Source organism: Pagrus major, chromosome 16 (assembly GCF_040436345.1).
Source record: "Pagrus major chromosome 16, Pma_NU_1.0".
Lineage (NCBI taxonomy): Eukaryota > Metazoa > Chordata > Actinopteri > Spariformes > Sparidae > Pagrus > Pagrus major.
This window is the reverse complement of record NC_133230.1, coordinates 21254296-21267551: the sequence shown is the minus strand read 5'-3', so window position 1 is coordinate 21267551 and position 13256 is coordinate 21254296. Positions and strand designations below refer to the sequence as shown.

Sequence of the window (13256 nt, the reverse complement as noted above, 5' to 3'; positions counted from 1 at the left end):
GATTCATGGGAGACGAGCTCCACATTGGTATTAAGATAAGATAGAACTTATTTATCTTTCTGGAAATTGTTGTGCAGTACTTAGTATAATAAAAATATTTTTTTTATCTTCAGAGTTCAGTTCAGGTTAATACAGCGACTGAGGCCTGGTGCATGTTTTGCCCTCAGGATTACACAGGTGACGGGGGAAAAGCATTCACTTCAATAGAACTGGGTGAACAACAGAATGACATCACTGCATCTCTCACCTGAGACAAGTGAGAAAGAGTGACACCTGAGAACCAGGTCAGCACAGAAAGAGGCCCGTGAAGCTCATTATCTGCTGTAAAATAAACAACAAGACTGAATAAAACACATCCCACCCTTGTGGATGGGAGGCTGCACCTACCAGGGAATGCATTGATGTCAATGACGGCATGTTGGCCTGTTTGGTTGTTGATGATCACATCGATGCCAAACAGGGACACGCCGAGCGCCTGCCGCAGTGACCTGGACAACTCTCTGATGACATCATCACTGGGTGGCTGAGACACTCCTTCTACGTTCTCTCTCTGAGATTAACAGAAAATATTAAAGCACATCAGCGACAAAAACTTGTTAATGTCACAAGGGATGGCAGTCAGTGACAATTTGGACATACCGTAGTCAAGTCTGAGGATGACTCTGGTTTGGAAACGTTGTGGCTGTTGAAGAAAATTGCTTTCCTGTCTGAAAAGGAAACAGAAGAAAAAGGTTGGGTTGAATTTTAAAGAGCTAAAACAATACTTGACATGCTTTCCCAGTGTTGTCATCTGTATACATTTCTCTCCTTGGGCACTAGGTGGCAGCAAAGCTCAACTGGTTATGTCTTTGCTGCTGTAAAGCAACTGGAACTTAAAACTAAACCACCTTAGCATGAAATCTTTTAACATTAAACCCTCTGAGCCATAACCATGTAATGAGTGATGAGTGCAAAATAGTATGTAAGCCGTTTGCCTCTGGCAAGAGATTTTCTTTGAAGCTGTAATAAACTGGACAGGAAGAATTGCAAAATTTATTGTCCCTTTTGATTTGTTATCATTGAAGTGATTAACATTAGAGAGTGTTAGAAGGAAGGGAGAAGGTTGGGAGAGGAGGGAAAAACTAAATTCCATCACTGTCCAAATAAATATGCCCCTGGGCTTATAGAGGGTCGTGGTAGTAAAGTATTGCACAGATGAACTAGTGCACTCCCAGACTGGATGTAACACCAGTTAAACATGACAGAAGCATGAGAAGAAACAAGGAAGGCTGGATGGGACAGATATTTCTCACACCTTGCTCTTAGGGCCATGACAAAGAGGGAGATACAGCATTCAGAAGATTAAATCAAGGAATTTACATAACACAAGTGAGTGAAATGTAAGCACAACAAAAGATCACAAAGCATAGGATGTGAACATTGTGGAATGCATAAAATAGGCAAAGAAGAAACCAAGGAAAAACTAAAGGCTGCCTCATAACCAAAGAGGGTTCTTTAGGGAGAAAGAGAGAGGGAGCGGGAGAAACGGAGCCTACATTTTATAGGATGCAAACAGCGTAGCCAGATGTCATCAGATGTCACTGATGACCGACCTGTAAACAGCATGCAAGGTGAATAGAAGAGCACTGCTAAACAGCTTACAACACGGGTTCTTCCCGAACATTAACCTCTACCTCTCTTTATCTTCATATTTCACCCTTTCATTCATGAGGGGTGGATGTCATAAAAATCAATTGAATACTAAAAAGTGACTAATTAAATATATTTGCTTCTCAAAATAAAATATAGTATCATGGAAACTGTATACAATGTAACTTTTGATATAAAACTAGTAGATATATTTCAATCACAACCTTCGTGGACATTTCAAATGGGAAGAGCTTTAATTTTAGAATGTGATAAACGCTAATGACATCTGCATGAGCCCAGATCTCACTGATGGGCATGGTAAAGGTCACATTGCATTTAAAGCAACAAATGTGTAACATCCTGTAGAAAGATAGTTGATTGTTGAGTCTTATCCCCAGGTCATCAAATACTAATGCCTTGGGTTGGCGTCTGACCCGAGCTGCCAACCCAAAGCGTCAGTATTTGATGATCTTGGGATAAGACCATCTTTCTCCAGGAAGTTACAATTTGTTGCTTTAATTCCCATGGAGTTACATTTTATTTAAAAGTAAATATATGAAATTAATCACAATTAGTTTTAAATTATTTTCTTTTAACATCCACTCATCATACTTAACCAGCCTATTCCCTCTACTTCCTGGATATTTAAAACACAGTGTACAGCACAAGGCTGCACAGATGTAACACTGTGGTATGTTGCTTTTGTGTTTGACAGCGGCCGTGCTTTCCTGCTGCACCACTCAGCATTCCAGGCTGAAAGCAACTGTTCTGTCTGTTACACAAAGCAGACTAACAGTGCTGATGGTGAAGCCTGGTTTGCATGAGGGCCTCCACTGTATCGCATGCAAATACTGGTGTCACTTATGTCTGGGGACAACCCTGTATTCAAGGCTGCATTATGGGTAAGGCTTCTGACATGTTTATGGGGAAAAACACCGCTCCTCTTGTTTATTTTCAACAGCACAACCAACAGGGCAGGACTCAACTGCACCCTGCTGTATCTCTCGAAAGGGTGAAAAGGTCCAATTGCAGGGACTATAAAGCCATTTTATGAGGTCTTTTATTGGCTAATTTGGAGAAGCTGTGCAACTTGTACAGTCTGGCCAGTGTGGCTGTTAGTAGTACTTGGGCTTCCCCATCTCTCTCTCTCTCTCTCTCTCTCTCTCTCTCTCTCTCTCTCTGTCTGTCTGTCTGTCTGTCTGTCTGTCTGTCTGTCTGCCTGCCTGCCTGCCTGCCTGCCTGCCTGTCTGCCTGTCTGTCTGTCTGTCTCCTCACCTGCAGGTCCAGCAGGGAAGTTCTTCAGTGAAGGTCTCTCCACCACAGTGTAGGAATCACCCACCACAAACACCTTGTAGAGCACTGCATTGTGGTTGATGAAGCTCTGGATGACACAGGGAGGCTTCACGTCATTCAGGTCCTCTTCACTGAAGATAATGGCCATCTGATGACAGGAGAACACACAGTAAAATGACACACCTATGCTTAAAGTGGAAAATAATCACCAATCATCAGCCAAAGCCAATGTTAAAGTAACACAGTGAATGTGGTGGTATGAGGACTATTTGGTTAGCCTGACAGGAGTATTGATTTCAGCGCTTATCTGATTTCATTGTTTGGACTTAAAGGACAATCCTGTGACTGGACAAGTGTTAACATTTACACAAAGCAAACTGTGGAGGGTGTGATTGACCTCTGAGCCCTGTGACCTCTTACCTCGTGGGAGTTGGTTCCATGAGCCACCCGTGTTTTGCAAACTGAGGGAGTAACAGAGGGGAGGAAAAATAGAGACATTAGCAAGGTGAACTAACTTGGTACAAAACTGGAAAGCAGAAGTGACAATGTCAAATGCCTTTTCTTACACTTTAAGTCTACTACCTGTCTCACTGTTAGAGTACAATGAATGGTTAAAAGTACAATATGAGGTCTAAATAATGTATGTGGAGTATAGATTTAAATCCTCGATATAGAGAAGATGACTGTGGTAAAAAAATACTTACTGAAGGGGAATGTGAGTCCTTGCCTCTTGATCTGCTCCAGCACATCTGGGCTGCAATCTGTGTTAAGGACCATGAATGGAGGAGAGCAAATCCGCTCATCTAATGAAAAGAGAAGGAGAAGAAGATGGTGGGAATTGGTAGAGTTAAGATTTGGAGAGGAAATACTCTTAAAAGGTCATGAAAAGTTTAAGTTGAACAGAAAATAACGATGGAGAATAAATCTTAGATAGTTAGTTAATTATATTTGGGCTGCAACTAATCTGTTGATGATTTTTAATATTATTTGATTGACTGCTTGATTGTAAAATGTCCATGACCATTTACCAGAGACTAAGGTCACATCTTTAAATTGCTTATTGTCTAAAACCCCAAATATTATTTTCTAATGGTATAAGATATAGAAAATCATTAAATCAATCTATTTCCTTTCATTTGAGGGTGAGGGTAAGGGTCAGTTTTGAAACACATTTCCATCAGTTCACACACAGAAAAAGGCAAGGCCACAATCTGTACTATGACCCATGTACATAAGGTGGAATTTAAGTACAGTCATTACCGCTGGTTTTGTAATAAATTTTGTTTTGGTGTTTTTGTTTTACTTTCAGTATTTACTCCCTTTTTTAACAGCTTTACTTGACATTGATATATGTTGGAATAGCAGCAGTCCAAGCAATTCTTTGTCATCATCCACAGCCTAATTAATGAAGGGCAGCACATCTTTGTGTAGTCTGAGCATAAAATGCTCAAGACCTGTCGTGACAAGGGGAGCAGATGAGTCTGTCACATATGCAGCCACACCTTATTTAACTTAATTTGGTCATGTATTTATATATTTATATTTCATCCTTGTGATGGGTTTAGACAACAAACACAGCAGAGGCCATCTGAGGCCCAGGGGAACAAATGACTCCTGTCCAAATAAATAAAGCAGAGAGCTGCCAGGCCCTTCTGCTCCTCCCTAACAATACACACACACACGCACACACAGGAAAATTGTGAAATACAGGAAGACACAATCTCATGAGGAACTACAGACAAGTCAAACCAGCTGAGGACCTTACAGAGTCATCAGATACATCACCTGACTGACAGGCATGATAGATAGCTCATTTGTCAGCGGACAGCAAACAAAACACATGCAATTACACAATCTAAACTTGACCATACCTGACGGCAGGTCAAACATTAAGTCTGTGAAAAATGCTCATCACATATCCCATATCCCAAAGCCCAAAGTGACGTCTTAAAATAGCTTTTGTTGCCCAACAAACTCTCTCTGTCTATACAAGCCTGTGGATGATTTGTTGAAGTGGTTAAATGTGGATTTCTTTTTGAAGGACTTGGGTTGGATTTTCCGCTACAGTCCAAAGGATGTGACTTTATGCATGTTCTCAAGTGCCTCATCTCAGAGCCTCTCTCTGTTCAGCTAACAGAAAGCAACAGTAGCTAATGTTAGTTTAGAAATGAAGTCCGCTAACATAAACTAAGGACCGGCTTACAGCACAACACAGAAGTTCCACAGAACCCCTTTAATTAATAATCAAAACAGTCGGTTAATTTTCTTTCCATTAGCTAATCTATTTCTCACCCATACCCACCATGTTTTTACATCACATTGTGTTTGTTTACATCATATTTTTACATCACATCCTGTAGCAGTCAGTTCCGATAAGACTGAAAATAACAAACATCCTGCAGCTCTAACATACTTCACCATATCAGGGCTCAGGATGCCTCTATATTAATGTTCTGCCTTCAGTAATTTCCCCTCTACAGTAGGTACGTGGGGGTGATACGGCAGCTGGTTGGAGATATCACCACAGGAAATCAGTGAGGGGGCCAAACCAAGAGCTGGCAAATTGCTAATGACAAAAACACAATAGGAACACGCCGGTCTTTGTGTGCTTGCGGGCCTCAGCGGTGGCAGGGCTCTCTGCTCCCACTACTGCTGAGGTCAGGAGAATCTCATTTGCCTACATTTACTCCAGTGCTGAGTGTTGAACTATGAGTGTACAGTGGGCCCCACAGACATTTACAGCTCTCACAGCAGCCAGATAGGGCAGATATCCACCATAGGTTTTGGAAAACCCCTCAGTGAAAGCTGATGCACGAGGAAAAAAAGGCTTATAAAAGCCCAAAAGTTATCACTGAAACTTCTTAAGTGACATTAAGCTGCGGAACAGGTTCCAGGAAAATCAGCCACAGCTGCTGCTGTGGGAGGTGATAAAGCAGCAGTCTCCAGAGTTACTGTAATCGTGCTGCAAGATGGCGTATTGACTAGGGAGACATATCATTCCTATTGGTAAAAAAATATTGTAGTGGTGCTGAAGCATTTAGTTCACTGACTGACAGAAAATTAATTGGCAACTATTTTGATTCCATTTTTTAATGCTGGTTTTCTTTACTCTCTATGATACTACATTGATTATCTTTCTATTCTTTCTATTGTTTCACTATAACATACTGGAATATCTTTTCCTTACATTTTATTTAAAAAAAACAAATATGTTTGTTACATCACAGGACACACATCAACAAAATTTCTAGTGAAAAACTGTTTGACGACCAGATCTGGATTGTGGTAACAGAGATGGCAGTGCAAATTGGAGATGTTGGTCCGCATGACATGCACCTTCCTCTGGTAGGTTGTTTTATTTTGTTCCAAAGAGTTTAAGATAATCTGGCTCAACCGTCTGATCGTCTGACTTTGTTTCAACTTTGCTGACCACAGCTGTGGAAATAAGTCCTAAGACATACCAACCTGGACTAATCCTTCAAGTATCCGCCTTGTTTATGTGCCCTCAAGATAAGAAATTGCTCTGCTGTGGCTGAACATGTGCTTTGACCACTATGTACAAAACTAATTTCCTAATTGGAACACTTTTACTTAGAAAAGGAATACATCTGCATCTTAAAAGAAGGTGAAAAACGATCTAGTATGGTTAAAGTGATTCTATTTTCTGCTTCACATGACAGACAAACACAGAATACTCCTTTTCTTCCTCACAGGGAGATACTTGTTCTTGTTCTGTGCTCTGTAACCTTTCCCTGCACAGCTGGATTTATTCCAGTGTTGGCTCTGCATCCAGTCACTTTTGGGAGCGGGAAGCCTGGAGGGTTACCCATCAGTCATCTTTTCACTGGCTACAGCCAGGCTCGTCATACTGATGTTATTTTACCGGGACAGAAATAGCAACTTAATGTCCTTCAGAGAAAAAAAAGGCTGGTAGGGAAAATATCCCCATTACATCACTGTGTTCCCAAAGACCGATGGCGTTAAATTTTGTCAAACAAAACACCATCAAAAGACCTAAACCTTGTCAAATGGAAAACATTTCGAGCTCCAAGTTAAGGATTTATAATAAAGAGACCGGGGAACGGTGGATAAGAGAGTGTGGCCAAGTTTGCAATAGCGTGCATGCTTGGCTCTGGTTGACACTTTAGGGTTGAGAGGATGGAGGGGAGGGTGGGGAAGAGGATCAATCTGTGGCTCTGTCTAAACACTGCATGCTCGCAGCAGACCCAGTGGAGCCGAGGACGACGTTTACGGGACTCTGCGATGAGATGCTTTTTAAATGTCATTATCCAGTTACACTGCTTTTTTCTGTTTCTCTTCTTCTTTTATGTCATCTGGACTTCCACTGCATCTCCTCCTCTATCTGCTGTTATATCATATTCATGTGTGCAAATAAATAAACTTATAGGCAGTGACTCACGTGCATGAAGATGAACAGAGAAATTCCTCAACAGGCCTGTTCTAACACCTAAGATTCAGAGCACATCTCCCCTCTAGGTTGGGGCATTAACAGACAGCCACGTTACATTAAGCTTTATTAAGTGTGTTGCTGTTTAGGTGGAACTCTCTTGTTGCTATTTAGAGCTTGTTTCCTAGAAACCCTAGCATCCTCTCTCGCTGTTCTCTCAGCGTCGTCCCCTCCCTCGAGGCAAAGCAGCAGAATTTTCAATATTTTAAATTGAACTCCAAACATGGCTATGCCCGGAGAGAGTAATGCCATTCTCAATATCGCGCTCTAAGAGGCTTACGCTCCAATTAGAATTATGAGTCATTTATTTTGAAAAGAAAAATTAGATTGTTTTCCTCACAAAAGGTAAATCCTATACTCCTTTGATGAGATATTCATTTATTTAATGGTTGTGACAATGCCTCATTGTACCCGTCAGGCAGGAAATCCTACACTCAAGTTAGAGCAATCCTGTCTGCCCACTTGGCTCACTGGACTTGGACGAGCTTTTAAGTGTCTCAGTGTTTGTCTCTCATGCTGCAAATATGATAAAATATTGATCAGTTGCATAAACGAGACACTTGTACTGTTGGTCCTTGCAGAGGCGTGGATTAATGCTAGAGCACAGGGACCTCAAAACAGTCTGATTTATATGCAAATAAACCCAGGAAGGTTTCAGTTTGATCCCGAGGAATCCACTTCTATTCAGGAGAATTCCTTTATCTTGAGATGGAGAGGGGTAAGCTTTAAAACATTTAGAGAGGCTTTCGTTTTATAGAGGAGTTGACTTGACGACGGTTTCTGTCTACAAAAACAGTCCAAGATATCAAAAGTCCAGCATACATAGGAACCAGTGGATTCCACTAAGTAACATAAACAGTTACCTTGCTCACAAACCAAGACAGACAAAGTTCCAATATGAAGAGCTAAAAATCGGTGAGACTGATCCATTAGGGCTCGTGTGGCCCTTGCCTGGCTATTTTCTATCAAAGATAACATTAAGATGAGCTAATTCATACACTTAAGTATATATTAATGTAAACAATTTGGAGCAGAACGGATAAATTTACTGTGACTGGGGCCATTAAACATCAGGCGACCACTCAAGTGATAAAAAAAAGGTTTTCCAGAGAAAGCATAAGCGTTACCTCAAGTGCTTCCTCCTATTGAGAACTATTCTGAGTCATGCAGACTGTGAAGCAGCACAGCAGCCTCTCTATGGCCTTTTAGTACTGGGTTGCCTTGGCAGCTGCTCCAGGACTCCATGGTCTATGCTGATAAGGAGTAGGAAGTGGCCATGCCTAAGAAAGCAAGGTACACTTTCCACACTCTCACACCATCCTGTATTTTACACCAACCTTAACCCAGTTAATGTATCCACATGTTGTTTTCTCTACAATCACAGTGGTGTGGTGTGGGATTATAATGGCTTACACTTCATGCTTGTGTCTGACAACAGTTGTCAGGGAGGTTTGGTATGCAGGTCAAAGTGTGAGCAGAGAGCACCACTTGCATTAATTGAAGCAGAGTGGTGAAGATATAAATGCAGCCAGCAAGCCATCTTCCTCTTCAAACCGAATACACACAGTAAGTGAATGATGCAGCTTATACTCTTTGTTACGTAACAGCCATCATGTCTGTTTGTATAAAAAGACGTCTTCTCGCGGTTCTATTTTAAGAAGCTCCTGACACTGCCGCCGACATGCTGAAACGCCTCTGATCCTCTGCTCTGACACCACACTGCAGCCCCTCATGGAGTCATGGACTGTGGTGAAGTAATACTTAAAAGGTTTATGTCCCCTGCCATGTATGGGGGTAAAGGAAATGTGGATGAGTCACAGGTGTGTTTACAGTGCGCGTGGGTAGGGAATGTGCTCCTGTCGTCATCGCATTTCTCTGCCTCCAGTCAGAAGACATTGCCTGCTGCTGATTCGTTTATGGGCTCGGCGACAGAGGAAGGTGTTACTGCGACCGACTCAAAGGCAAACTCTGGTCTTTGATAGAGAAACACACAGAGCCAAGTTCACACTGGGTTCAGGCAGAAGGAAATGGAGAGGTGCTTTTGTCGCATGGAAGAGAGGAGAGGAATTATGATATCAGCATAGTGCTCTTCCGGCAAGAATTAAACATCTGCTCGGAAGCATCGCGTAACATAATTCAAGCGAGGGGCGACAGCGCTGTCATGTGTTATCTATGTGTCCCCTCTGGAAGTGAAGAGGAAAGACAGACAAGCTGCAGTTATCATAACTTTATCCTTTTAATAATATAACACACGCAATGTAAGCAGTGTCCATTGACTCAACAGTTCCTTTATTATTTTAGACAACTTCTGCTTTTTTAGACTATTGAGGAAACATTACAAAGACACTAATATGCTTGCTTTATTTGATCCCATGACACACGACTCTGTAATGACTCTATAGAGAGTAAAAGACTGGTCACACTGCAAAATGCATTCAGTTGACAGTTTATCAGGTGGACCTGGCTAAAACTAATGGAGTCTATTTTTGTTTTTTGTTGAAACTGTTCTACTGACTGATTCAGCTTCATTAACATTTTCAATTCTGCAGTTTGCAGTGCTGTTGAAATACCCGATGCAAATATGCTTGTTAATATAAATGGACGGGACAAAATATCAGAAACATTCTCAGTATTATGCACTATAATTCAAGAGCACTAGAACTGTAGCTGCCAAATTGGCCATAAAGTTGAATCAACACATCTATATAACAGTTTCAACAAAAACTAAACATTATAAACTTCATGACAGTAGGATTTATTGCAGGATTAATGTATTAGACTGCATTAGTTTTAGATTTGTGTACCTAATAAACTTACAACTGATTGTTAAATTTGCATATCTTCTGTAATAAGATGTACTGAAAGCTTGGTGACATAGTGAAGACATTAAAACTGTTATTTTCAATAGAATGCATTTGTAGCCACTGGATGTTGCGACACAGCTTCCTCCATTTGGACTTTGTTCCCTCAATAGTCATCACAGGTCACTGATCAACAGCTTGAAACTGTGGTTTGTATTGAAAGTACTGCAAGTTCTTCCCCTACACAATTTACTAATCGCAACTTAGCAATAAATGTAAAATCGAAACTTATCTCTTATACGACACAGATACTTTTTTGACGTAGCTCTAAGCCAGTCAGCGGGAAATTGCTGTGCTAGTGTAAGTCACATGAAACATCCTACCTTGCATACAGCTCTCTATCCTGTGGATGAGCTGGTAGGACTTGCAGCGGTCCAGCAGAGTCCGGATGGCTGGAAGGGGATCCAGGACGATGGTCTCAGGGTGGGCGTCAATGTAGTCCTGAAACACAGAGACACAAACATCAAAAAAACAAACAAACAATTAAAATCACTTCCTGTGTGAACATCTATTTATTATATGCATCGTTTATTGGGTTATGAACTAGTTAGTCAGATACACATAGAAACATGGAGCACTCTAGAAGGGCATTTTTCTGTACTTTTGAATAATTTAGATTACAATTAATCGATTGATCAGAAAAATAATTTACAGATTCATTAGTAATGGAAATAATGGGAAAATATGTGTGTTATTGGAGCATAAAAAGTGTGCAAAATGGGGTTGTATACTACATGCAACCATCTGCCGTTACACACACAAATACATCCATACAGATTAGAAATGTAAAACAAACATTGAAGTAGCTAAACTATGAATACAAACACTGAGTTGAAGGGTCAACATACCTCACACAGTATACGTGTGAGCTGGAGAGCATGAGATGCAAGTCAGCGGGGTCTATGTAGGTTACATCACTACATCTCTGCATGGCCGGCTGTTAGGTCAGCGTGAGGTTTTTGCTATTTTACATAACTGCACTCCCCTTCTCTCCTCTGCTCTTGTCGGCTCTCCTCTGCCTCTGTCCCCACACCACCTCCTCTACACTTTGCAGCTCTCTGTGCTCTCCACATTTCCATCTCTGCTCTGTGGATTTCTCTGCCAGCCCTTCCTTCCGAGCCATTTTTACTGACTCACAAACGCTGTCAGGTGGAGCTGGCTGGCCTGTACATTACACAAACAGCCTGTCTGCTCCTATCTCGGCCCTTTAAAAACACCACGGCTCCACTGTCATACACATTTGCATGAAATTAAACACACACAGCAATGCTGGACATCAAACGCACGCATACACGCATGCACGCACACATAAACAAATGCCTTTGCCTTGACATGGAGGACCCATCTGTAGGATTTGCCAGGATCTAACAGGCAATGGTGATCAAAGCCAGTTGAGCAGTTATGTAAGTCTAACATGCTGCTGCCAAAAAATAAATCCAATTTAATCTTCCAGGAGTTTAGAGGAATACTCGGCTGATAAGAACTGTCACTTGCTGATGTCTGTGTCTTAGAGGAAGAAATGTATTTAAACACAGACAAGAGAGGGAGATGAGAGGGAGATGAGCACTGGCCAGCAGGTGTTAAGAGAGGAAAAGAGCCAGACATATGTCAGTGTGGGTGTAAGAGTGTAGGTGTTAGGGCAGCCATTTTCTGCTTTTCTGGGCAGATCCGTTTCCATAGGGAAAAAAACTGTTCAAAGTCGCAGAAAATATGGTCAGCAGAGGATCTAATGATCTGTGATACCACAGGCATCCAACCCCGAAGAGGAAAATAATTTGCATCACTTACCAAATGGGTGTGATTTACTACATCAGCTTGAGTAACATAGGCTGTCGATCACAGAGCAAGCCTTCCAGACTAGAAACCTAATTTATGTTTTATAGTAAACAACACCTATATGGCAGCGACTAAAATTCTGTCATTATTAGCATATGGCACACCTGACAGTCCCATTGAATTCATTACAATTTTTAGGTAGCTGACAATGCTACCACGATGCTAATGGTAAAAAGGTCTGCAAACTAGTTAAGTTCCTTAAACTACATCCTCCTACACAGATTAGCACAGATGATTACCAGAGAAGCACTCAAAAAATTGCTGTGTGAATACTGGATATTGAAAAGCTGAGACTAAACTGCATTGCTGGCTTTCAAAGTTGAATTATACCAATAATGTGTGAAAGATGTGGAATACTAGATTTGAATATCAAAAAGTATGAAGGATTAGATAAAAGTTGAAAAAGTGTAGGAGGGAAGATGAATAGTTAGAAAAGTGGGAATGAGCTGAAGGATGCAAATAAAATAGTGCAAGCTAGGAGCTGAACTGCATTGCTGGCTCAGAAACGTGCCAACGCTTATATCTCAAAGAAAATGTAATCACAGATGATAGCTGTGTTAAGGGAAATATCTAGAACATAAAGGAGGTTCAGACGGGTCTGAGCAACAAAGCCGAACTGCTGATTTTCCAGCTAATGCTTGATCCAACGTTCATCTACATTCACAACCTTTGGTTGGTGAGTGACGGAATGACAGTGTTGAACTAAAACCTCTGTTCCTCTGCACTGAGAAAAAGGCTGCCCACGTTGTTTGGGTACTTGGTATAAATGCTTACAGGGTACCATCTTTTTGAAATGTAATGCACACAGCAGAGTGGGAGGAGACCTTTGGTTAGGATCAAGACACAGTGAGTGCATAAAGATCCCCTATAAAGAACTCAAAGGAGGTCTAATAGAGATGTAAAGGTCACCAAAGAGCTTATTTAATGGGCATGAACCGCAACGATTAGGGAAAGGGTCTTAATGACTGTTCTCCCACATCATAGTGCCTTTCCAATTGGGCTGCAATTAATGATCATCTTCAAATTAATGAATATTCAGATTATTTTTTTAATTAGTTGATTAAATTAATACATTTGAGTCATCAGCCAAGATGACTTCTCAAAATAGAGTGTTTAGACCAACAGATCAATGACATAAAACAGAGAAAAGCTGCAAAAGTTAGAAGGTG

At 41.1% G+C, this 13256-nt stretch overlaps 1 protein-coding gene across 1 annotated transcript in view; it reads right to left on the bottom strand.

Annotated features, from left to right (window-relative positions):
- itpk1b (inositol-tetrakisphosphate 1-kinase b) overlaps nucleotides 1-13256 on the bottom strand; it is a 33453-nt gene that overhangs the window by 3084 nt on the left and 17113 nt on the right. Inside the window, exons 5-10 of the mRNA XM_073483437.1 lie at nucleotides 10575-10692; nucleotides 3627-3725; nucleotides 3343-3383; nucleotides 2905-3070; nucleotides 640-707; nucleotides 388-550 (exon numbers count right to left, since the gene is read on the bottom strand). Coding sequence (XP_073339538.1) covers nucleotides 388-550; nucleotides 640-707; nucleotides 2905-3070; nucleotides 3343-3383; nucleotides 3627-3725; nucleotides 10575-10692 — 655 coding nt within the window. The remainder of the gene's footprint in view (nucleotides 1-387; nucleotides 551-639; nucleotides 708-2904; nucleotides 3071-3342; nucleotides 3384-3626; nucleotides 3726-10574; nucleotides 10693-13256) is intronic.